The following is a 19,440-nucleotide window of genomic DNA, read 5'->3' as shown; positions in this document are numbered from 1 at the left end:
TCCTTCCTTAAAAATTCTTAATGATCAATCCTGGGGTACCTTTCATTTAATTATAGCATACAATCGTCCTGTTTCTCATGCTGTCCGCTTCTTTCTCCTGCACAATCTTATTCTAGCTGACTCTTCCCCTTCAGGGTGGCCATTCTAGACCACTGCTTCAGATGTCTTTGGGAGGGAGTGTTTGCCAAGCCAGGGAGGGGATTTGCAACTCCCCTCTCCCCGGCTGGTGGTCTCCCCTTCCTCCGTCACCCCACAAGGTGGCTCTGCCCCAAATCTAACCGATCGGGGTTCTCCAATGAAGAAGCATGGACCAAAGCCACAGGCAATTGCAGTCAGCCGTCCATCTTCAGGGAAGTCCAACCAGAAGCCACCAAACTCTTTCTACTTCTTATAAGTCGTCGCTCACACCACCAAGTTGCCGCTGTCTTCAGAGGCTTTCAACCTCCCTTCTACTTAAGTCTCCCTAGTCCACCAGATATTTTAGAGACATACTTTCTCTTCTGACACAATCCGCTTCTTTTTCGGCACTGGGGTTTCTTTTCACATTTGATGTCACAGTCTGCTAATCTTCTTTTCCTTGTTTCGGGTGTCACGGCCTCCGGTCCGCCATATCAGAATGACAGGAAGCTTTCACGCTGGGTCTAGGGGGTTTCCCTATGTTGATTTTTTTTCAGTCTTTGAAGAGTGTTCTACCAGAATTACAAGTCAAAACAAAAATCAGTTATACATTGTTATAGCTTGTAATATATAATTTAAACATCATCACACTCAATAAACTTTTCATTACCAACATTCTGATATATAGTTTGCACATAGAATTAGTATACCTATGCAGCTAGATTTGTTGAATTGAAGGTATGCATATTTAATTCAGTGAGAGTCTTAATAATTGATAAGAATCTATCTTTTAATTTTCCTAGATAGATACGTGTTTATAAGAATGCACTGTATATAGTTTGCTGAAAAACAAGGAAAAATATTTGTATCTAAATGGTAATTCTTTTAAGAGGTCCCATATACAAAACTAAATTTAAAAATCCACTATAATAAAAATATCAAATTGATGTTCCACCCAAAATTAAATTTGCTGAATGCCCATGGTATGCATGGTTAAAGGCTGCCTTCTCTATTGCTTGTTATCCTCACTTTGCTTAATTTGTTGTATTGGATTGTATCATTATTTCTTTGCTTTCTCTTAGGTCTTTATATGTACTTTGATTTTGCATTTTAAGAGAGGAAACATTCAGATTTAATTATACCTCCTAAATAGAAGATAAAGGAAGTCTCATCTTTGGTAGGTGAGGACATTTCAAGTTGCATCTCCATAGGAGAGTTAGTGCTAATGATGTAATTGTGAAATTAATCTATTTCTGCACCTGACATTCTTTATATTTAGCTGCTATGACTGATACAGTACAAGATTGTAGTTTCTTCCAAAGAGGAGCCCATTCTGCTATGATCTAGTTAGAATTTATATAATCTTATGGAGGCTAATGATGACAAATTATATTCTCAGATTGTGCCAGAGAATATTGTGCCAGAGAATATTGTGCCAGAATAGATTGGCTGTATTTGGGGGCAGATGCAAGCTAGTCATAAACATATTTGTGTGCTGGATAAGAATATAATTACTTTGGATTGTCATGTTATGAATGCTTGTCAGTTAAATTGGATCATAGACACAAGGTGCAGATCCTACAGGTGTACCTACTGCCTTCCTACCCAGCAGCATCCTTTCTTCAGATTTTGAACCTGGATTTTAAACTAAGGATAGAAATCTCCTGCCTTTTAGTGTTTGGAGGACTATAATTTCCATGTTATGGATACCATGTCAAGTTGAGCCCAAGAGTTCATGGTCTCTGTGGAAACCATGTGTTTTCCTATTCCAATTTTGGGCCCCATGTACATAAGCAAACCCACATTGGATCTTGCCTTTCCTTTGGAGCACTCGCAGTGCGATCTGGAGGAGGAGTATTACCACCCAAGTAATGTAATGGTCAGATCACTTCTTCATGCTGATGCAGTTAATTGCCACCCAAGAGTTCTATGGAACAGGACCTATTTAAATAATCCTCCCCAGGCATATAATGGTTGGTGCCTGCTGGTGGACACTTAGGGAATTTCCTGAATGGATTAATTCCCTTAAGGTCTGGTTTCCTGTTGGTATCATGATCTTGCTGAGCCTTGATCAAATGTATTTGGGTGATCATTTCCTTGTTGGGGAAGAACCAAAATCATACATGCTGGGTTGCTGTGATCAAGATAGCATTGTTTGTACAAATGGCTGGCCTTTGTTGGGATTTGGATGGAGTAGGTGTGTCTTTTGAATCTTGCAACAACCCTCAATACCATTAACAATGATATCCTGGGCTGCTTTCAGAAGTTGAGAATTAGGAGCACTGTATTTTAATGGTTCTCTTTATTCTTTGATAGTTGTTCCAATCAGCAGAGATGGAACAGCAAAGATTGCTCTGATGTTATTTTCTTGTCGGAAACCACAAAGATGGATTCTCTCCCACTTCTATTTAATATGTATATGAAACAGATTATCTAAAGATTCAGACTTGATATTATAAACATTGATGATAACCAGTTGTACCTCACTAGCACCATTAGACTGGTTATATCATTTAAATCCTGTTTAAGCACTGGAGGCATGAGGGTCTAAATGTGTGAGAACAGCTTTAATTAAATATTTAATAATATAGAATTATTGTTATGTATTTGAATTATATGTCTGCTTCAGATATGTCTGTTGACAGGGTTACTCTTCCCCTGAAGTTGTAGCTTTGTGATAGGGTGTGTGTGTTCTTCTGGAATAATGGCTTCTGAAAGATCATAGGTCAAGCATGAAGTTACCAGAAGTTCAACAATTCTGGACAGGTCTCATCAGAGAAGCCAGACAAAGAATGCCTCTCTCATAAACAATATGGAGAGATGTAATTCACACAATCCATACCAAATCAGTCAGTGCCCAGGATAATAAGGACAGTGCTAAGTGTTGAAGTTCTTGGACCATTACTGTTGGGTGAACAACCAAGGGCAGCAGCTTGAGAAATATTGTTAACCCATTGCAAATATACAAACAGTGAAAACAGTGTTATTCAAATCAAGTCAAACAAGAAGAAGAGCATTTAGAATCAAGTAACAGAATATAAATTAGCATATCAATGCTGATTTATAATATGAAATAAAGTATTCACAAAAGCAGAATTGGAGGAAATGCAAAGGTCTACTCAGGGCAACAAAATTGAAGCCTTGCTAGAAATAGGTCAGATAGTAGAGGCAAGCATGGTCTGGCCTACAGGTGCTTTAGAAAACAGCTTGACCCCTTCCTCTATGTAGCAGCCCCTCAAATATTGGAACACTGCTGTCATGTCTCCCCTGGTCCTTCTCTTCATTAGACTAGCCATACCCAGTTCCTATAACCGTTCTTCATATGTTTTAGTCTCCAGTTCCCTAATCATCCTGGTTGCTCTTCTCTGTAGTTGTTCTAGAGCCTCAACATCTTTTTTATAGTGTGGTGACCAAAACTGGATGCAGTACCCTAGATGTGGTCTTACTAAGGCTTTATAGAGTGGTGTTAGTACTCACTTGATCTTGATTGTATCCCTCTGTTAATGCAATTTAGGATTGCATTAGATTTTTTGGCTGCTGATGCACACTGCTGGCTCATATTTAGCTGGTTGTCCACTAAGACTCCAAGATCCCTCTCACAGCTACTGCTATTGAGCCTGGTTTCACCCAGTCTATATGTGTACTTTTGGTTTTTCTTGCCTAAGTGTAGGACTTTACTTTTTTCTATATTGAATTTCATTTTATTAGATATGGCCCAGTGTTCTAGTCTGTCAAGATCCATCTGGATCTTGAGCCTATCTTCTTGGGTGTTAGCTATTCCTGCCAGCTTAGTATCATCTGCAAATTTGGTAAGTTTTCCTTCTATTTCCTTATCTAAGTCGTTAATGAAGATATTGAAGAGTACTGGGCCTAAGACAGAATCTTGTGGCACTCCACTGCTTACTTCCCTCCATGTAGACTTAGACCTATTAAGGACTACTTGTTGAGTATGGTTTGTCAGCCAGTTGCGAATCCATCTGGTGCTGCTGCTATCTATTCCAATTTTTTCTAGCTTACCAAGAAGTAGGTTGTGGTCTACTTTGTCGAATGACCTCATTGACGACCCTCACTCTGTCAAGTACCTTGGAGTACTCCTATTGAATGACCTAAGTACCAGAGCTCACTGCAACAGTATTGCCAAAAAGGCTTTAAGAGTTGTAAATTGAATCTTACAAAGCTTCTCCTCTGGTAATATAGATTTACAAACTAAGCATATAAAACCTTTGCTAGACCAATACTTGAATACAGCTCCGCTGTCTGGAATCTGCACTGTATATCAGACATTAATGCAATTGAGCAAGTCCAGAAATATTTTACAAGAAGAGTACTACACTCCTCTGTTCATAACAAAATACCCTACACTACCAGACTTGAGATTCTAGGCTTAGTACATAAAATTATCTGTAACAATGTCTTACCAGTTAATGAATATTCAACTTTTAATCACAACACAAGAGCACACAACAGATATAAACCTAATGTAAACCATTCCAAACTTGATTGCAGGAAGTACGATATCAGCAACAGAGTGGTCAATTTCTAGAACTCACTACCTGAATCTGTTGTCACATGTTCAAATCCTCACTCCTTTGCCCTCAAACTAACCTCTATTGACCTCACCCTATTCCTAAAAGGTCTGTAAGGGGCATGCATAAGCACATAATCGTGCCTACCGTCCCTGTCCTATTGTCCCCAATTATTCGTACCTATTTCATGTATTTATACTTATGTTTATTCTTATTTCTATTATATTGTAAGTGTTTGACAAATAAAATAAATAAATAAAATATGCAATACGAAAGCAACAAGAAAGGAGGTGAATTAGAATAAAATAGATAATGGAAATAGTGGAGAAAAGGATGAGGAAGATGAAGAATTGGCCAGCACCAAGTGAAGATCAATGCATGGTTTTTGGTTGAAACCCCTGGCCGGTCTCCACCATTGCTAAGCAGTTTAACAACATACTGCAAGTGATTTCCGGTGACGTCTTCCTCATTGATGGATCGGAGACCGCGATCATCTGCGGCTTTGATCCATGCTCTCCCGTCGGAGGGCTCCGATCACCTGCATTTGGGGCCAGAACCACCCTATAGGGATGGTGAAGAAGGGGGAGACTAACCAGTTCGGTCAAGTGGAGCCACATTTCCTCTCCCTGGCTAGGCATTTTACTCGCCTCCAAAGACAGCTGTAGCAGTGGTCAAATATGGCCACCCTGAAGAGGAAGAACTAACTTGGACAAGATTATGCAGGAACAGTGAAGAAGAGGACAGCATGAAAACCAGGCTAATTAGGTGCAACATTTAAACACAATGTATTCTGGAATTAAATTTTTAAGGAATTTTTAAGAGAGATAATTAAAGAGAAAGTGAAGAAAAAATTTTTTTGACAGCTGAAAGTGGCTTTAAGGAGGAAGCCAGAAAAAGACATCTGTTTAAATGGAATAAATGTATGGTCTTGGCACTAAACAAGAAATTAACTTGGGATTGTTTGGTGTTTTGGGCATAAACTTAAATTTATGGACATTGGATTATTTGATGTATCTGGGAAAACCTGAACAGGGTTAATAAAAGTTGATCATTGGAAATAAACTTTATAGATATTGGCTGAATCAAATTAATGGATAATTGTGGACATAAAGGGTAAAGTATATGTGTGCGTACACACACACACACACACAATGGAAGTGTCTAAAAATGGCAGAACTTTTTTTGAAACTAAAAATGGAACTAAGAAATATGAAAGAAATGCTACAAGAAAGAGGCAAGTCATTTGGTTTTGCCTTACAATTTTTAGAAATGGCTGTTTTAGAGCAAGAAGAACAACAAGAAGCGCCAGAAGAGGATGAGCTGATTAAAGAAGAGGCCATCTTTAATAAACAATTGGAGCAATGAATATTAAAGCAAAGGGGGAGAAGAATGGAAATTTAAAACTGGAGATTGAAGAGACATCCAAAAAGGAGAATATTTTGAGAACCAAACAAAATAAAAGGAAACAGCAGAAAAGGGAATTATAGAAGGTAGCTTTAAAGAGAGAGGGGAATAAAAACTGGAGCAAGAAAAGAAAGGAAAAATGAAAGGAAAAAGAAGTAAAAAGAAATGGAACCAGGAAATAAAGAAATATGGAAATCGAATAAATATGAAAAGAAATTGTTTATTCAAAAGACTTAGAGACAATGGTTAATTAAGAAAGAAGATTCTGCAAGGTGATGAGAAGTAGAATAAATGCATTAGAAGTAACGAATTATTTAGAAAGTAGGAAATTATAGATTATTAAAATGAAAGATTGGAACTGATATTTTTTGTTATTGGAATGCTTGTTTTTTGTCAAATATATACAGAGATAAATGGAATAAATGTGAAAAAAGAGAAATTATGATGTTTATTGACTTTGTTTAATGAATTTATAGAATATGGTTGAAATGAATTATGAGGATTGTTGTAATGAGACTAATACCAGTTTTTATGATGAATTGAATAGATTAATTTTTCTTTTTGAAATTATAAATATAAAAGGGATTCTGCAAAGTGATGAGGTATAGAATAAATGTATTAGTAGTAACATTATTTAGAAAGTAGGGAAATATAGATTATTAAAATGAAAGATTGGATGTGATACTTTTTATTGGAATACTTGTTTTTTGTTAAACTATATACAGAGATAAATAGAATCAATGTGAAAAAGAGAACTTAGGATAAGTTTATTGACTATGTTTAATGAATTTATAGAATATAGTTGAAATGAATTATGAGGATTGTTGTAATGAGACTAATATCAGTTTTTATGATGATTTGAAATTGACTAATTTTTCTTTTTGAAATTATGAACGTTTTTGATGTAAGTGAAGGGGACAGTACCATGTGGAATCTGACTTGAAAGGTATATATGTTATGTAGTTGCTAGGAGATTATTATTATTAATTTTAAGGTAATTAAAAGTTAAATGATTACGTTGATTTAAAGGAGACCTAATTAAATTATATATAAGGTATAAAGGTGGCACACTAATTGGTAATTGTGGGGGAAAATTTTTTGAAATGTTTAAACTGAAGTGGAATTTTTGAAATGATGAAATAAGAATATGCAATGAAATTGCAAACCTTTTATACTTTTATACCAGATAAAAGTATAAAGCACAACGAATATGAAGACATGAGAATTATTTAAAGTTAAAAGTAATAGGTCAAGAAATGAATTGAAAATTTATAAAATAAGCTTGAGGAAAAAATTTGGGAAAATCAATAGAAAATATGTAAAGTAATGATAAGATATGAATTTAAATGTTTGTATGGAAATGTGAAAACCTGGAATCATGCTATTCACTAAAAAAAGATGTTTTTAAAATGGAAAAGTGGAAAACTGAAATAAATTTTTTACAAAAAAAATAACAACATACTGCAAGGATGTAAAATTAAAAATTGGTTAACCTCTAGTAAATAGAATTCTTTATTGACCAAGTGTGATTGGATAGACAAAGAATTTGTCTTGGTGCAAATGCTCACAGTATACATAAAAGAAAAGATACTCGTCAAGAGTCAAGAATCATAAGGTACAACACTTAATGATAGTCATAGGGTACAATAAGCAATGAAATCATACTAGGAAACAGTCAATATAAATCGTAAGGATACAAGCTACAAAGTTTCAGTCATACAGTCACAAGTGGGAGGAGATGCGTGATAAGGAGTGATGAGAAGATTAACAGTAATAGTAGTGCAGATTTTGTAAACAGTTGAACAGTGTTGAGGGAATTATTTGTTTAGCAGAGTGATGGCTTTCAGGAAAAAATGTTCTTGTATCTAGTTGTTCTGGTGCACAGTGCTTTATAGCGTTGTTTTGAGGGAAGGAGTTGAAACAGTTTATGTCCGGGATGTGAGGGGTCTGTAAATATTTTCACAGCCCTCTTTTTGACTCATGCAGTATACAGGTCTTTGATTGAAAGCAGATTGGTAGTAATTGTTTTTTCCGCAGTCCTAATTATCCTCTGAACTCTGTGTCTGTCCTGTTGGTTGCAGAATCAGACCAGACATAGAGGTGCAGAACTTATCTGATAATAAAAGATCCAATACTAGGGGCAGTTTGAGCAATTATAAGCCGATTTCTTGCTTACCAACAACTTTCAAAGTGCTAACTGGTGATGTAGTTGATGCAATCTAACAGCATCTATTTGAATACAAGCTCCTTCCACCTGAGCAGAAAGGATATTACTTAAACAACAGGAGAATCAAAGATCAATTCCAAATTGACAAGATTATTCTGAAAAACTACAAGAAGAAGAAAGAACAACTTGAATGTATCATGGATTATTACAAGAAGGCAATTGGCACCATGCCACATGAATAGATAATCAGGTGCTTAAAAATAATAGGAGTCAGTAGAAACATAAGGTTATATGCAAAGATCAATGGCACAATGGAAGACGTAGTTATTGGTCAACAGAGACCATAGGTAGATCAATATCAAGAGAGAATCTTTCAAGGGCTTACTTTCAACATTGCTGTTACTGCTCATTGTATTGATTCCTTTTTCAACACTACAGGTAATCTTCAACTTATAATCACAGTTGAGTCCAACATTTCCATTGTTAAGCAAGAAAGTTATTAAGTGGGTGTCTCATTTATGTTCTTTCCAGCCACAATTGTTAAGTAAATCATTGCAGTTAAGTTAATAACATGGTTATTAAGTGAATCTGGCTTCCCCATTAATTTTGCTAATCAGAAGGTTGCAAAAGGTGATTATATGACCCTGGGAAACTTTAACCATCATATACATCCCAATTGCCAAGCATCCTAATTTTGATCAGATGACCATGGGGATGCTGCAATAGTCATAAGTGTGAAAAATGGTCATGTCATTGTTTTCAATGCTGTTATAACTTTGAACTTACAAATGTTGTAAGTTGAGGACTACATGTATAAACAATTCAGGTTATACCAATCAGGCATCAAAAAATCTACCAGGTTATCTCATCTCCTTTACATGAAAAATCAAAATACATCTGAAATAAAATCTCTAGTCAACACTGGCCCTGTATAAAGTCAGGATATTGTAGTGGAAGTTGAACTTGACAAATCTGTCTCCCTCACCAACAGTAGGGGGAAAACAGTGAAAACTGGAGGAATCAAGATGACCTATGAAAATAACCTCAAGAATCTGGATGGAGAGATCACTACAAATACCTGGGCATCCTTCACATTGATATCAAGCACACCAAAATCAAGAAAAAGGTTAGAAATAAATACATAAGAATGAAGAAGATTTTAATGTCCAAGTCAATGAAAGAAATGCCATCAAGGTGGTTAATACCTGAACAATTCCAGTTATTAAATACACAGTTTGAATAATGGACTGCATTTAAGCAAAACTAAAAGCCCTGAATAAGAAAACTAGAAAAACAATGAATCTTGTTCTTCATCCAAATATCAATATTAACATATTCTACTTAACAAAAGAAAAAAGCTGTGCATGGAAATACAGCAGGCAGTTGAATAAGAAAAAAAAGGCACTAAAAGAATAACTTGAGGCTACAGAATAAGATACACCAAAGCTGGTATACCATAAACCTTATTGATCGAACTATCCTGTGAGAAAGCTCAAATGTAGAATATAAAAGAGACACAATAAGGCAAAGTATTACATAGGTTGTACATTTAAAAAAAAAAAAAAAGCAAATAAGATAAGACCTGGAGTAAGAATAGGAAAATTGAGGAAAGAGACAGATGGGCTAATTCTGGATGCCCAAGACCAACCTTAAGAACAAATACATATAAATCCAGAATTGATAGTAGCAGACAGTAAACACTGCTTCTTCAAAGAAGCTGAAAAAATAGTGAACCACCTAATTCAGGCCTGTCAAACTGGGAGCCCAGGAGCTGGATATAGCCTGCACAGGCCATGCCCACCTCAGCTCCATGAAGGCAAAAAACCATCCTGGTATGTCATGTTATGGTCTGCAATGCGATTGGGTTTGACACCCCTGACCTAGTTAGTTGCTGCAAGAAGATTGCAGACTGATTACAAGTAGTGCCATGACAAAGTAGCAACAATGATACACTTGAATACCATTTGCATACAAGAAAGGATTTAGGTTTCTACAAAAAAGACAAAGTATTTTTAGAAAATGAAGAAGCTAAAGTGCTCTAGGATTTTAGAATTCAAACAAACAAGCACCAGCCGAAAAATACCCCATAGTTAACAACTGTGGAAAAGTCTGGATACTGGATGCGGCAATATCTGGAGATAGCAGAATAGAAGACAACTGGAGAAAATCACAAACACAGATCTGCAAATAGAAGTAGAACAAGTATCGGGTAACAGGAGATATGGGAGACAAGGGAGAGGTCAAGCACAGGAAATGCAACCTCGGTGTTGAGTACCGATCTCGTATTCTGCCCCATTGCACTTATCTCATTTTCCTGGTCAACAGATCTGTGGTGGCCCTGGTCTTAGACTGCTGCTTTTAAATGTGAGATCATCTTGCAATAAGGCTAGCCTTATTACCAATTTGATCCTCGAAGAGAAGGCTGATCTCGTTTGCATAACTGAGCCCTGGCTGGGCCCAGAGGGAGACGTTTCTCTTGTAGAAATGTGCCCAGTGGGTTATTGAGCATGGCACCAGTCTAGACCTCAGGATCGGGGAGGAGGTATGGCTGTTGTTATCAGAGAATCTCTAGTAGCCTCCAGAGGCACTGTTCAGCAAGTCCCTGGCTGTGAGTCTCTTTTTCTTAGATTGGGCTCAAGGGATTAGGTGGGATTGCTGCTGCTATACCAACCTTCCTGCTGTGTGGCAGCTTTCCTACTTGGGTTCCTGGACCTCACCTCAGGGCTGGCGGGGGAATTACCCAGACTTATAGTTCTAGGGAATTTCAACCTGCCTTCTCTGGGGTTGGGTCAGAGATTTCATAGAAACCAAGACTTCCATGGGCCTGTTCCAGATTATCCAGAGCCCAACTAGTAATAGTGGTCACACTCCCAATTTGGTGTTTTTGTCAGAGCTGGAATTGGTAGACTTGTCCTTGGTCCCCTTGTCATGGTCAGATCATAGTCTGGTGGCAATGAGTTTCTCAAAAGCTGCATTCCCCACACAGGGAGGCAGGATCTATTAGATTGGTCCACCCGCATTGACTAATGGACCCAGATGGGATCCAGAAGGAGCTGGGGATTGTAACTGCAGATCTCTTATGTGGTCTAGCTGAGCTCTTAGTCACTGTTTGGAATAGGAAAGAGATAGAGTTGCACTCTTGCGACTTCTCCTAACCCGTAGACCTCTCTGGTCCCCGTGGTATACAGAGGAACTGAGAGGGATGAAGCGCATGAGGAGACATCTAGAGCACCACTGGCAGAAGATAGGAGATGAACTTGATCGAACACGGGTAAGAGCTGCCACTAAGCCCTACCTTGTGGCGATTCATGAAGTGAAGTGTAAATATTTGTCCACACTAATCGCATCTGCAGATAATCGCCCAGCGACTCTCTTTAAGGTGAGCTGTCTCCTCTTAGAGAAGGAAGAGATTGAGGTCCACCTGAAGGGGCGCACTGAAGAATTTGCAGATTTTCTGGAAGACAAAATTGCTTGACTTCGTTCCCGGTTATATGCCAGTGTGGTTGCTGATACGGTGGAAGCTCCTGAGGCAGGTTCTTGCCCTGTTATCTGGGAACAGTTTGACCCTGTTGCTCCTGAGAAAGTGGACAGGATCCTATGGAGTATGCGCGCAAGCACCTGTATTTTAGACCCATGTCCCTCCTGGCTTGTGAAAGCTTCCTAGGAGATGACAGATAGGTGGACTCTGGTGCTAATTAATGCTTCTCTACAGGACGGTGCCCCAGCACTTTAAGGAGGCTGTGGTCCACCCCCCTCATAAGAAATCATTGCTGGACTCCACCCGGTTGGATAATTTCCAACCTGTCTCCAATCTTCCCTTTTTGGGGAAGGTTGTTGAGAAGGTTGTGCAGCAGCAGCAGCTCCAGAGGTTTCTAGATGAAACAGATTATCTCGACCCCTACCAGTCAGGATTCAGGCCTGGATTTGGGACAGAAACAGCATTGGTCACACTTTTGGATTATCTCTGGCAGGGGCAGGATGTGGGGGTAGTGCATCCATCCTTGCTCTACTTGACCTCTCAACGGCTTTCGATACCATTGACCATGGGATTCTCCTAGGGTGGCTTCGGGGGATGGGAGCGGGAGGCCTTGTGCTGTCTGGGTTCCCTTTCTTCCTCTGCAGCCACTCTCAGTCAGTGTTGATAGGATGGGAGAGATCCAACCCTCGCCCACTGCTTTACGGGATTCCACAGGGCTTGGCACTCTCCGCTCCTGTTCAGCATTTATATGAAGCCTCTGGGTGAGATCATCCATCACCATGGACTGAAGTATCACCAAGATGCTGATGATACTCAGTTGTATGTCTCGGCCCATGGTGAGTTAAGTATTGCTGTGTCCTCCCTCTCACAATGCCTGGAGGCTGTTAGGGGCTGGATGTGGAGAAACGGGTTGAAACTAAACCCTTGCAAGACCGAGTGGCTCTGGGTTTGGGTTTGTTGGCTCAGGAGAATAACCACCACCTTTAGTCTTGGATGGGATGGCACTACCCCAAACAGACCTTGTGCATAATCTAGGAGTTTTCCTGGTCTCATGACTCCTGTTCAAAGAGTAGCTGGTGGTCGTGACCAGGAGGGCCTTTGTGCACTGCGGGTTGTGCACCAGTTATGGCCTTTCCTGGATCGGCGGTCCCTACTCACAGTGACTCATGCCCTGGTCACTTTCTGTCTTGATTATTTTAACGCACTCTACATGGGGCTGCCCTTGAAGAGCATCTGGAAGGTCCAGGTGGTGCAAAATGCAGTGGCCCTCATGGTTTTGTGCAGACCCCGGTGTGCACATGTTTCACCTCTCCTGCAGGAGCTGCATTGGTTGCCGATTTGCTTCTGGATGCAATTCAAGGTGCTGGTTGTCACCTTCATGGCTTGGGTCCAGGTTATCTGAGGAAACATCTCTTGCCAGTCACATCTACCCGGCCCATTAAAGCGAGGAGGCAGGGAATGTTATGGGTCCCACCCCAGAGGGAGATACACCTGATGGGACCTAGAAGAAGGGCCTTCTCCAAGGTGGCTCCTTCTCTCTGGAATATCATTCCCCCAGAGATTAGAATGGCCCCCACTCCAGCACTCTTCCTAAAGGCACTGAAGACCTGGTTTTACCAGCAGGCCTGGCGAACTTAGAGAGGGATGGAGCCCATCAAATGGCTAGTATGATCTTTCGTCGGAGCGGGAAGGTGGGAGTTGGTTTTTGTTTTGGGGTTGTTGGTTTTTTTTGTCTTTTGTTTTCCCAAATTTTGTTCTATTGTACTTTACTAAATTATTTGATTATTTTTGTTAGTTTTTATTTTTTATTTATTTTTTATTTTTGTTTTAAATATGGTTTTACATTGTGTAAGCCACCTCAAGTCGCCACGGGCGAATAGGTGGCAATATCAAATAAATAAATAAATAAATAAATAAATAAATAAATAAGGCAAGATAAATATCAAAACAATTGGAGCACAAATTGAACAACATCAACATTGACATTCAAAACAGTAATTGCAAAGGACAACTTTACTAAGAATAGCTTACACCCTACGATGATACCTTTAACATCATCAAACAACATCTACTTATTACAGGTTTTTGGGAAGGACTTGGTAAATAAAAATGGCTGACTATGCAATGAACCATAATAATAATAATAATACAATACAGCTAACTATTCCATTTCAGTTACCTAATGACCAGAAGCTATTGTAAAGAAAATAGTTATTTCAAGCATAAAAGATTTTTCTGCTGATGTAATTGTTTGAGGTTTTTCTAATAATATTGCAGAGTTTGACTAGTGACTCATTGATTAACTTTTTTATGATACTTTGTTTGCTGTTATAATTTACTTACTTTCCTTTTCAAAAAATTATTTTTCTAGGGCCAATTATTACCATTACTTTAGACAATACTTTTTTTTCAAAAAGAAGATATGAATTAAGATAAAGCTGCATAGGTGTTAGAGATCTCTATCATAATACTTTTTTCCAAGAATGTCTATAAATTTTAATATTGAAAACATCTAGATTCATTTACGTCTAGTGTGTGTTTTTGGTGCAGATATTGTAGTAGCATCTAGAAATATTTCTAAATAATGACAGGATTTTTCAAAAACTGTAAATTGATTCCTTCTACCCCACCTTCTTGTACATTGCAGAAAGGGAGGGAGGGGGAGAGAGAGATGTGCTCTCACACCATTTAAAATTGTCTCAACAGGATTCCTTAGCTGCAGAAATTGAAGGATCAATGCGAAAAGAGTTGCATCTGGATGATACTGACTGTTCAGATTCAAAGTATGACCAATATATTGTAATACTTTGTCGAAAAGTTGTATTTAACACTAATAATCTGTAACTTTTATGTACGTGTAAAAATATTTAGACAATCCACTTTAATGATATTTTAAGAATATCAATTCTTTATTTAAATTATTAAATGTTAGAAAATGTTGGGAACATTGGAAGGTTTTTACAATTATTGCATGTAGACACTTAATAGCTTTTTGAAATTTTGAAATGCATCAGGAAAATATCATTAAAATAATAGGGAGATTTCTCTACTTTCTGCAGTGAAAGAAAAATATTCTCCTTCCATCCCACCAGATGTTTTGCATGGCAGATGTTGGTAGGCAAATGTCCTTCAGAAATTCTAGACTCATAGTTTACTGACAATAGGCCTACTGAGATTTGTGATCTAAAACACCTGGAATCATCAAATACCTATCTATGCCATTTTAACTTGGTGCTTTGCTGGATGCGGTAAAATAGGATGTGTTCCATAGCTTGAGCTTACCTGAACAAATTTGCAGTAATGTGTTTTTTGAGATTCGGTCAATTTAGCTGAAGTTAAACAAGTGTGGGTTTAAGTTTGAGTCTTGTCTGAAATTGGAACCACCTGCAATTCTTTCTATATTATTTGCAATCTCTGGAAGAAAGGCAGCATATACATGAAAGAAATCAATTCAACATTAAAATATGACAGCGGGCAGCCAGAATATGGGGGACAGGTGTAAATATTTCAGTTAATCTGTGTGGCAGTTTACCATGATGATTAGATTTTTGTCCAATCATATTAATCTATATTCTAACATAATACTTATGAAGGATCTCATATAGCATACATAAATTGCCTGATCCTTATCCTTTAACTATTGTTAAATGACTTTTAAGAGATAGTTGTAACTTAAATTCTCACAAATCAGTCCTCTTAATGTTGTCCAAAGCCAATGAGAATTATATTGTCAGTCATTTTAATATTTTTAGTATACACTTTTTTACTGAGCTTGTAATACTTTGTTTTAGGACAGCTATTCAGATGACACACTATTTCTGCAGAGGGAAATATATTAATGCTATATTTTATTTTGTTCCTCTAACCCAGTGGTGTCAAACTCGAGGCCCATGGCTGGATCTGGACCAAGCGGCCATCCTGGAAACGGTAAGGGGCTGGCTTGTATTGCTTCAGCCTGGCCCATCCTATCCTGACACACAAACATATGTGCAGGAGATGGCAGGCGCATATGTGCATAGGCCCAACCAACGCCATCTTGGCAAGCACACTTGCACTTAGGAGTGGGCACATGTACAGATTCCAGAATGGGTTGGGCAGGTCTGTGCATACGTGTGCCTGCCACCTGTATGCACGTGTGCCTGCCAGGATAGCATTGGCCAGGCCAAAGCCATGCATGCACCAACCATCTCTTGTGCAAATGCGTGCCCGCCTGAATGGGATGGGCAGGACCAAAGCGATGCAGGCTGGCCCCTTACTGTTTCCAGGATGACCACACTTATTTTTAGATGTGTGTGCACTGCATTTCTGCCTCCAGCTATTGCCACCACCATGGGCAGGGTATGGGCGGCTGCTGCCAGCTACCATCTGCTTACCTACTCCGTCCTGTCTGTTTTGCTTCTGTTTGGAGAACAGGTCTCTGCTATCATCTCCTTGGCCCCTTCGCACACCCAATGCACCACGATACCAGCAAGGTTGCCAGCAGTTCATACAGATCTATTAGGCCATTGCCGTCGCTGCCCAGAGCACCAGGTCTGCTCAGCCTGAAGAAAGTGAAGGGGCCAGCTAGAAAGGCCAAGTAGAGGTGGTAAAGCACACCCAATTCCAGCAGCCAAAAGGCAGCCACCGCGAGCAAGGAAAGCTGGATCTCCATTGGCGCCATGGCTGCCCAAGCCCATCCGGATTGTGTGCCTCTTCCCCATCTTGCTGGGCCTGGATGGCCATGGTGCCAGTGGAGATCCGGCTTTCCCCATTCACAGTGGCCATCTTTTGCTTGCTGGGCCTGGGCATGCTTTACCACCTCTACTTGGCCTTTCTTAATGGTGGCTTCTTCTTCAGGCTGGCTGAACAGCGGCAGAGTTGCCACCCAGGAGATGCCAGAGGTAGAGATCCCCGATGATGCGCTTCCTTCACCAGGGCTGCTCAGTGGGGAGATCTGAGCCCTCCCTTCCCCTGAGAGGCAGCAGCTTCAGAACAGTTTGGGGGCAATGCCTGACTCAACTTCTTCAGATGGTACCTCCGAAACTACAGTTCCTTCCCTAGCCTGAAGGCAGCCTTCTGTCTTGCACACATACACATACCACATCTTCATTCCAAGCTGAGGATTGCAACCAAATTCCCTGCTCATCCGGTGTTCCTGAAAGGCTCGGCTTGGCCATGGCACCTGGTAAGCGAGTGGGTGGCTTGGGGGTAGCGGGGCTTCCCTCCACCCAAGTGGGAGAGTCATCAGGGCATTGTCTGACAGGGTGCCCAAGGATCAAAGGCCTTCCTCCAGCCTTGGGGCAGGCACCGTTTCCTACCCCTCCACCAGCCACGCTTTGGAGAAGCTCAGCTGGGCGCCACCTGTTGATTCTGGTAGTGGGTGGGAAGTGCCACTCCCTCCCCCGCTTCCTGCCAAGCCTGCTGGTGAAGCACCCCTCTTGTGCACCCAATGCACCTCGGCACTGCTGTGGGCCACTGAGGTCAGGTGCATGAGGGGAACATGCTCCATGTATAGGCCCAATGTCAAGATCCACAAGGGAGCCAAGGAAAAGATGACCAGCAGTGACCTGCTCTCTAACCCAAGCCAAAAAAGACAGTGGGACAGAGTAAGCGCATCCAGCGTTCTGCATCATGTTCCTCCCCATGCCTCTACTTGCTGCCTCCATTTGCTTGGACAGCCAGCCTGGTGATGGCAGCGGGGTCCAGAGCTGCAGCAAGCACCAGTTGAGGGGCAGGCAGGTTGTATCTGCAGCTGGAAACCATCCCCCGCCGCACACAAAGGACAGAGAAAGCATTGTGGCTGATGGGTTTCTGGCTGTAGATGCCCTGCCCCCTGCTTCACTTCACCTCATCCTGCAGGATAAGCCTCCCGCCCACGATCCCACCCACCGGAGACCCCTGGATTCCCTTCTGAACCCCACCTGGCCTCCACAGGCATCATCCGCATGAGCAACAACAAGCAGGCCACCCCCAGTCAGTCACAACCATCACAGCCATGCCCCTCCCCCCCAGCCCTCGGAGGACAACCACTATTCTGATCCAACCCACAGTGACATTGAGTTTGATACCCCTGCTCTAATCAAACTTGTTTTGCAGAAGTGTGGCATCCCACAGTTATAGGAACTTCTGATTCAGTTCTTGTTTTCTGTTGGGAGAGAAGGGAGTGTTAACATTTGAGTGTGAAAACTATTACTAGTCAAGTTGGCTAGTTGCCTAGGCAAGTAAACATGTCAATTATATTAAAAATGGGCAGCATTTATGAAGAAGATACTGCAATATGCCCCTTCCCATTTCCATATATATAAATAATTTTTAATTATAAATAATTTTTAATTTTTAATTAAATAATTTATAATTATTTAATTATAAAGAATTATATATTCTTTCTTCAGTGTTAGGATGTAAGATACCTATTCTTTCTATTTAATAAAAAATATAAAACTATTATTAATGGAGTCCCTGCAAAAAATTTTCCACTAAGTCATTTCCGATTATAGGGGGCAGTGCTCATATCTGTTTCAAGGCCTATGAGCCAGCTCTCTCCAAAGTCATTTCCACTGTGATGTGGCCAGTATGACATCAAAAAGCATTATTAATTATGATAAAATATAATTGCAGAAAATTTAACCAGGCTGTCATAATATGCTGCCCTTCAGATATATATTGAAAGTAATGGAATTAATGATGAAGGCTTGTTTAAGTATTTATTATAATGTGGTTTATACACTATTTGGAAGAATACTAACTATGTGTGTTTTTATCAGCCACCACAAGAGAGTGTTTGACACTGTACGAAACATCAATCAGATAGTAAAGCAGAGGTCCCTAACTCCATCTCCAATGAATATCCCAGGATCTAACCAGTCTTCCACAGTGAATTCAGTCATTTCTAGCTGTGTCAGCACACCACGATCCAGTTTCTATGGAGGAGACGTTTCCAATATTGAGCTAGACAATAAGACAAACAGTATCATCCTAGAAACTGAATCTACTGACTCTAGGTTAGTAATACTAATTTTTAACTGTATCTTCTTATGAAAAAAACAGTTTCATCTTAATGATTTCCTTCCATTTTCTTCACATTCTGCTATTATATAGCATCCATTGGTTAGATCAGTTCACTAGACCAGCGTTTGCCAACTGGTGGGCCGTGGCCCACTGGTGGGCCGTGAGAAAATTTTGGTGGGCCGCAGAGGAATCTGACACCCAGAGCACTCCCTCAAAGCAATTAATCCAGAAACACAAGGCTGCGCTGTCCACATGGCCCACAGGAACGTTCCCCGCCCACTCACTCCTTACCTGGCAAACTTGCCTGCTAAATAGCTATTTTTCCTTTTTCCGACCATCATCTGTTCTGCTGCGCCAAGAGATTTAGATCAGCTAGGAAGCAGGAAATGGTTGGATTTCTTGCTTTCTAGCTAGTCTTTAGATCTTCAGCTCTGCTTTTAAGCACAGCCGAACCTCCCTTAGGACTGTGCAGACTCATGGCAAGCAAATTTGAGAGACTGAGCTAGCCGATGGCAGATAGATAGATCACTGAATGATTCTGTGAGCAACTCAATCTGCCTGCCTGCTTTGCCTGATTTTGGGTAAAAGTTGTTCTTTTTTAAAATAAAAAAATCAATATTTACATACATGGTGTGTTATGAGTTAATTTTATGAGTTTGCTTGCAAGCAAATTTTATGTGACAGACTGAGCTAGCCAATGGCAGATAGATAGATCTCTGAATGAATCTGTGAGCAATTCAATCTGCATGCCTGCTTTGCCT

At 40.0% G+C, this 19,440-nt stretch overlaps 1 protein-coding gene and 2 pseudogenes across 5 annotated transcripts in view; all 3 read left to right on the top strand.

Annotated features, from left to right (window-relative positions):
• TRAK1 (trafficking kinesin protein 1) overlaps nucleotides 1-19,307 on the top strand; it is a 141,069-nt gene extending 121,762 nt beyond the window's left edge. For 2 of the 5 annotated variants that reach the window (XM_087917625.1, XM_087917626.1), the window contains exons 11-12: nucleotides 14,399-14,475; nucleotides 18,436-19,280. In XM_087917625.1, coding sequence (XP_087773751.1) covers nucleotides 14,399-14,475; nucleotides 18,436-18,709 — 351 coding nt within the window. In that variant the 3' untranslated portion in view covers nucleotides 18,710-19,280. Of the gene's footprint in view, nucleotides 1-14,398; nucleotides 14,476-18,435 lie in introns of all 5 variants that reach the window. The other 3 variants (XM_087917624.1, XM_026717835.2, XM_087917623.1) reach the window with 3 other exon arrangements.
• Nucleotides 1,901-11,218, top strand: LOC148124027 (uncharacterized; annotated as a pseudogene).
• On the top strand, nucleotides 11,251-13,330 carry LOC148124026 (uncharacterized; annotated as a pseudogene).
• Nucleotides 19,308-19,440: the final 133 nt, after the last annotated feature.

This window comes from Pseudonaja textilis, chromosome Z (assembly GCF_049901715.1).
Source record: "Pseudonaja textilis isolate UNSWEBS1 chromosome Z, rPseTex1.2, whole genome shotgun sequence".
Classification (NCBI taxonomy): Eukaryota; Metazoa; Chordata; class Lepidosauria; order Squamata; family Elapidae; genus Pseudonaja; species Pseudonaja textilis.
The sequence above is the reverse complement of the archived record's forward strand: the minus strand, read 5'-3'. Positions and strand labels throughout refer to the sequence as shown.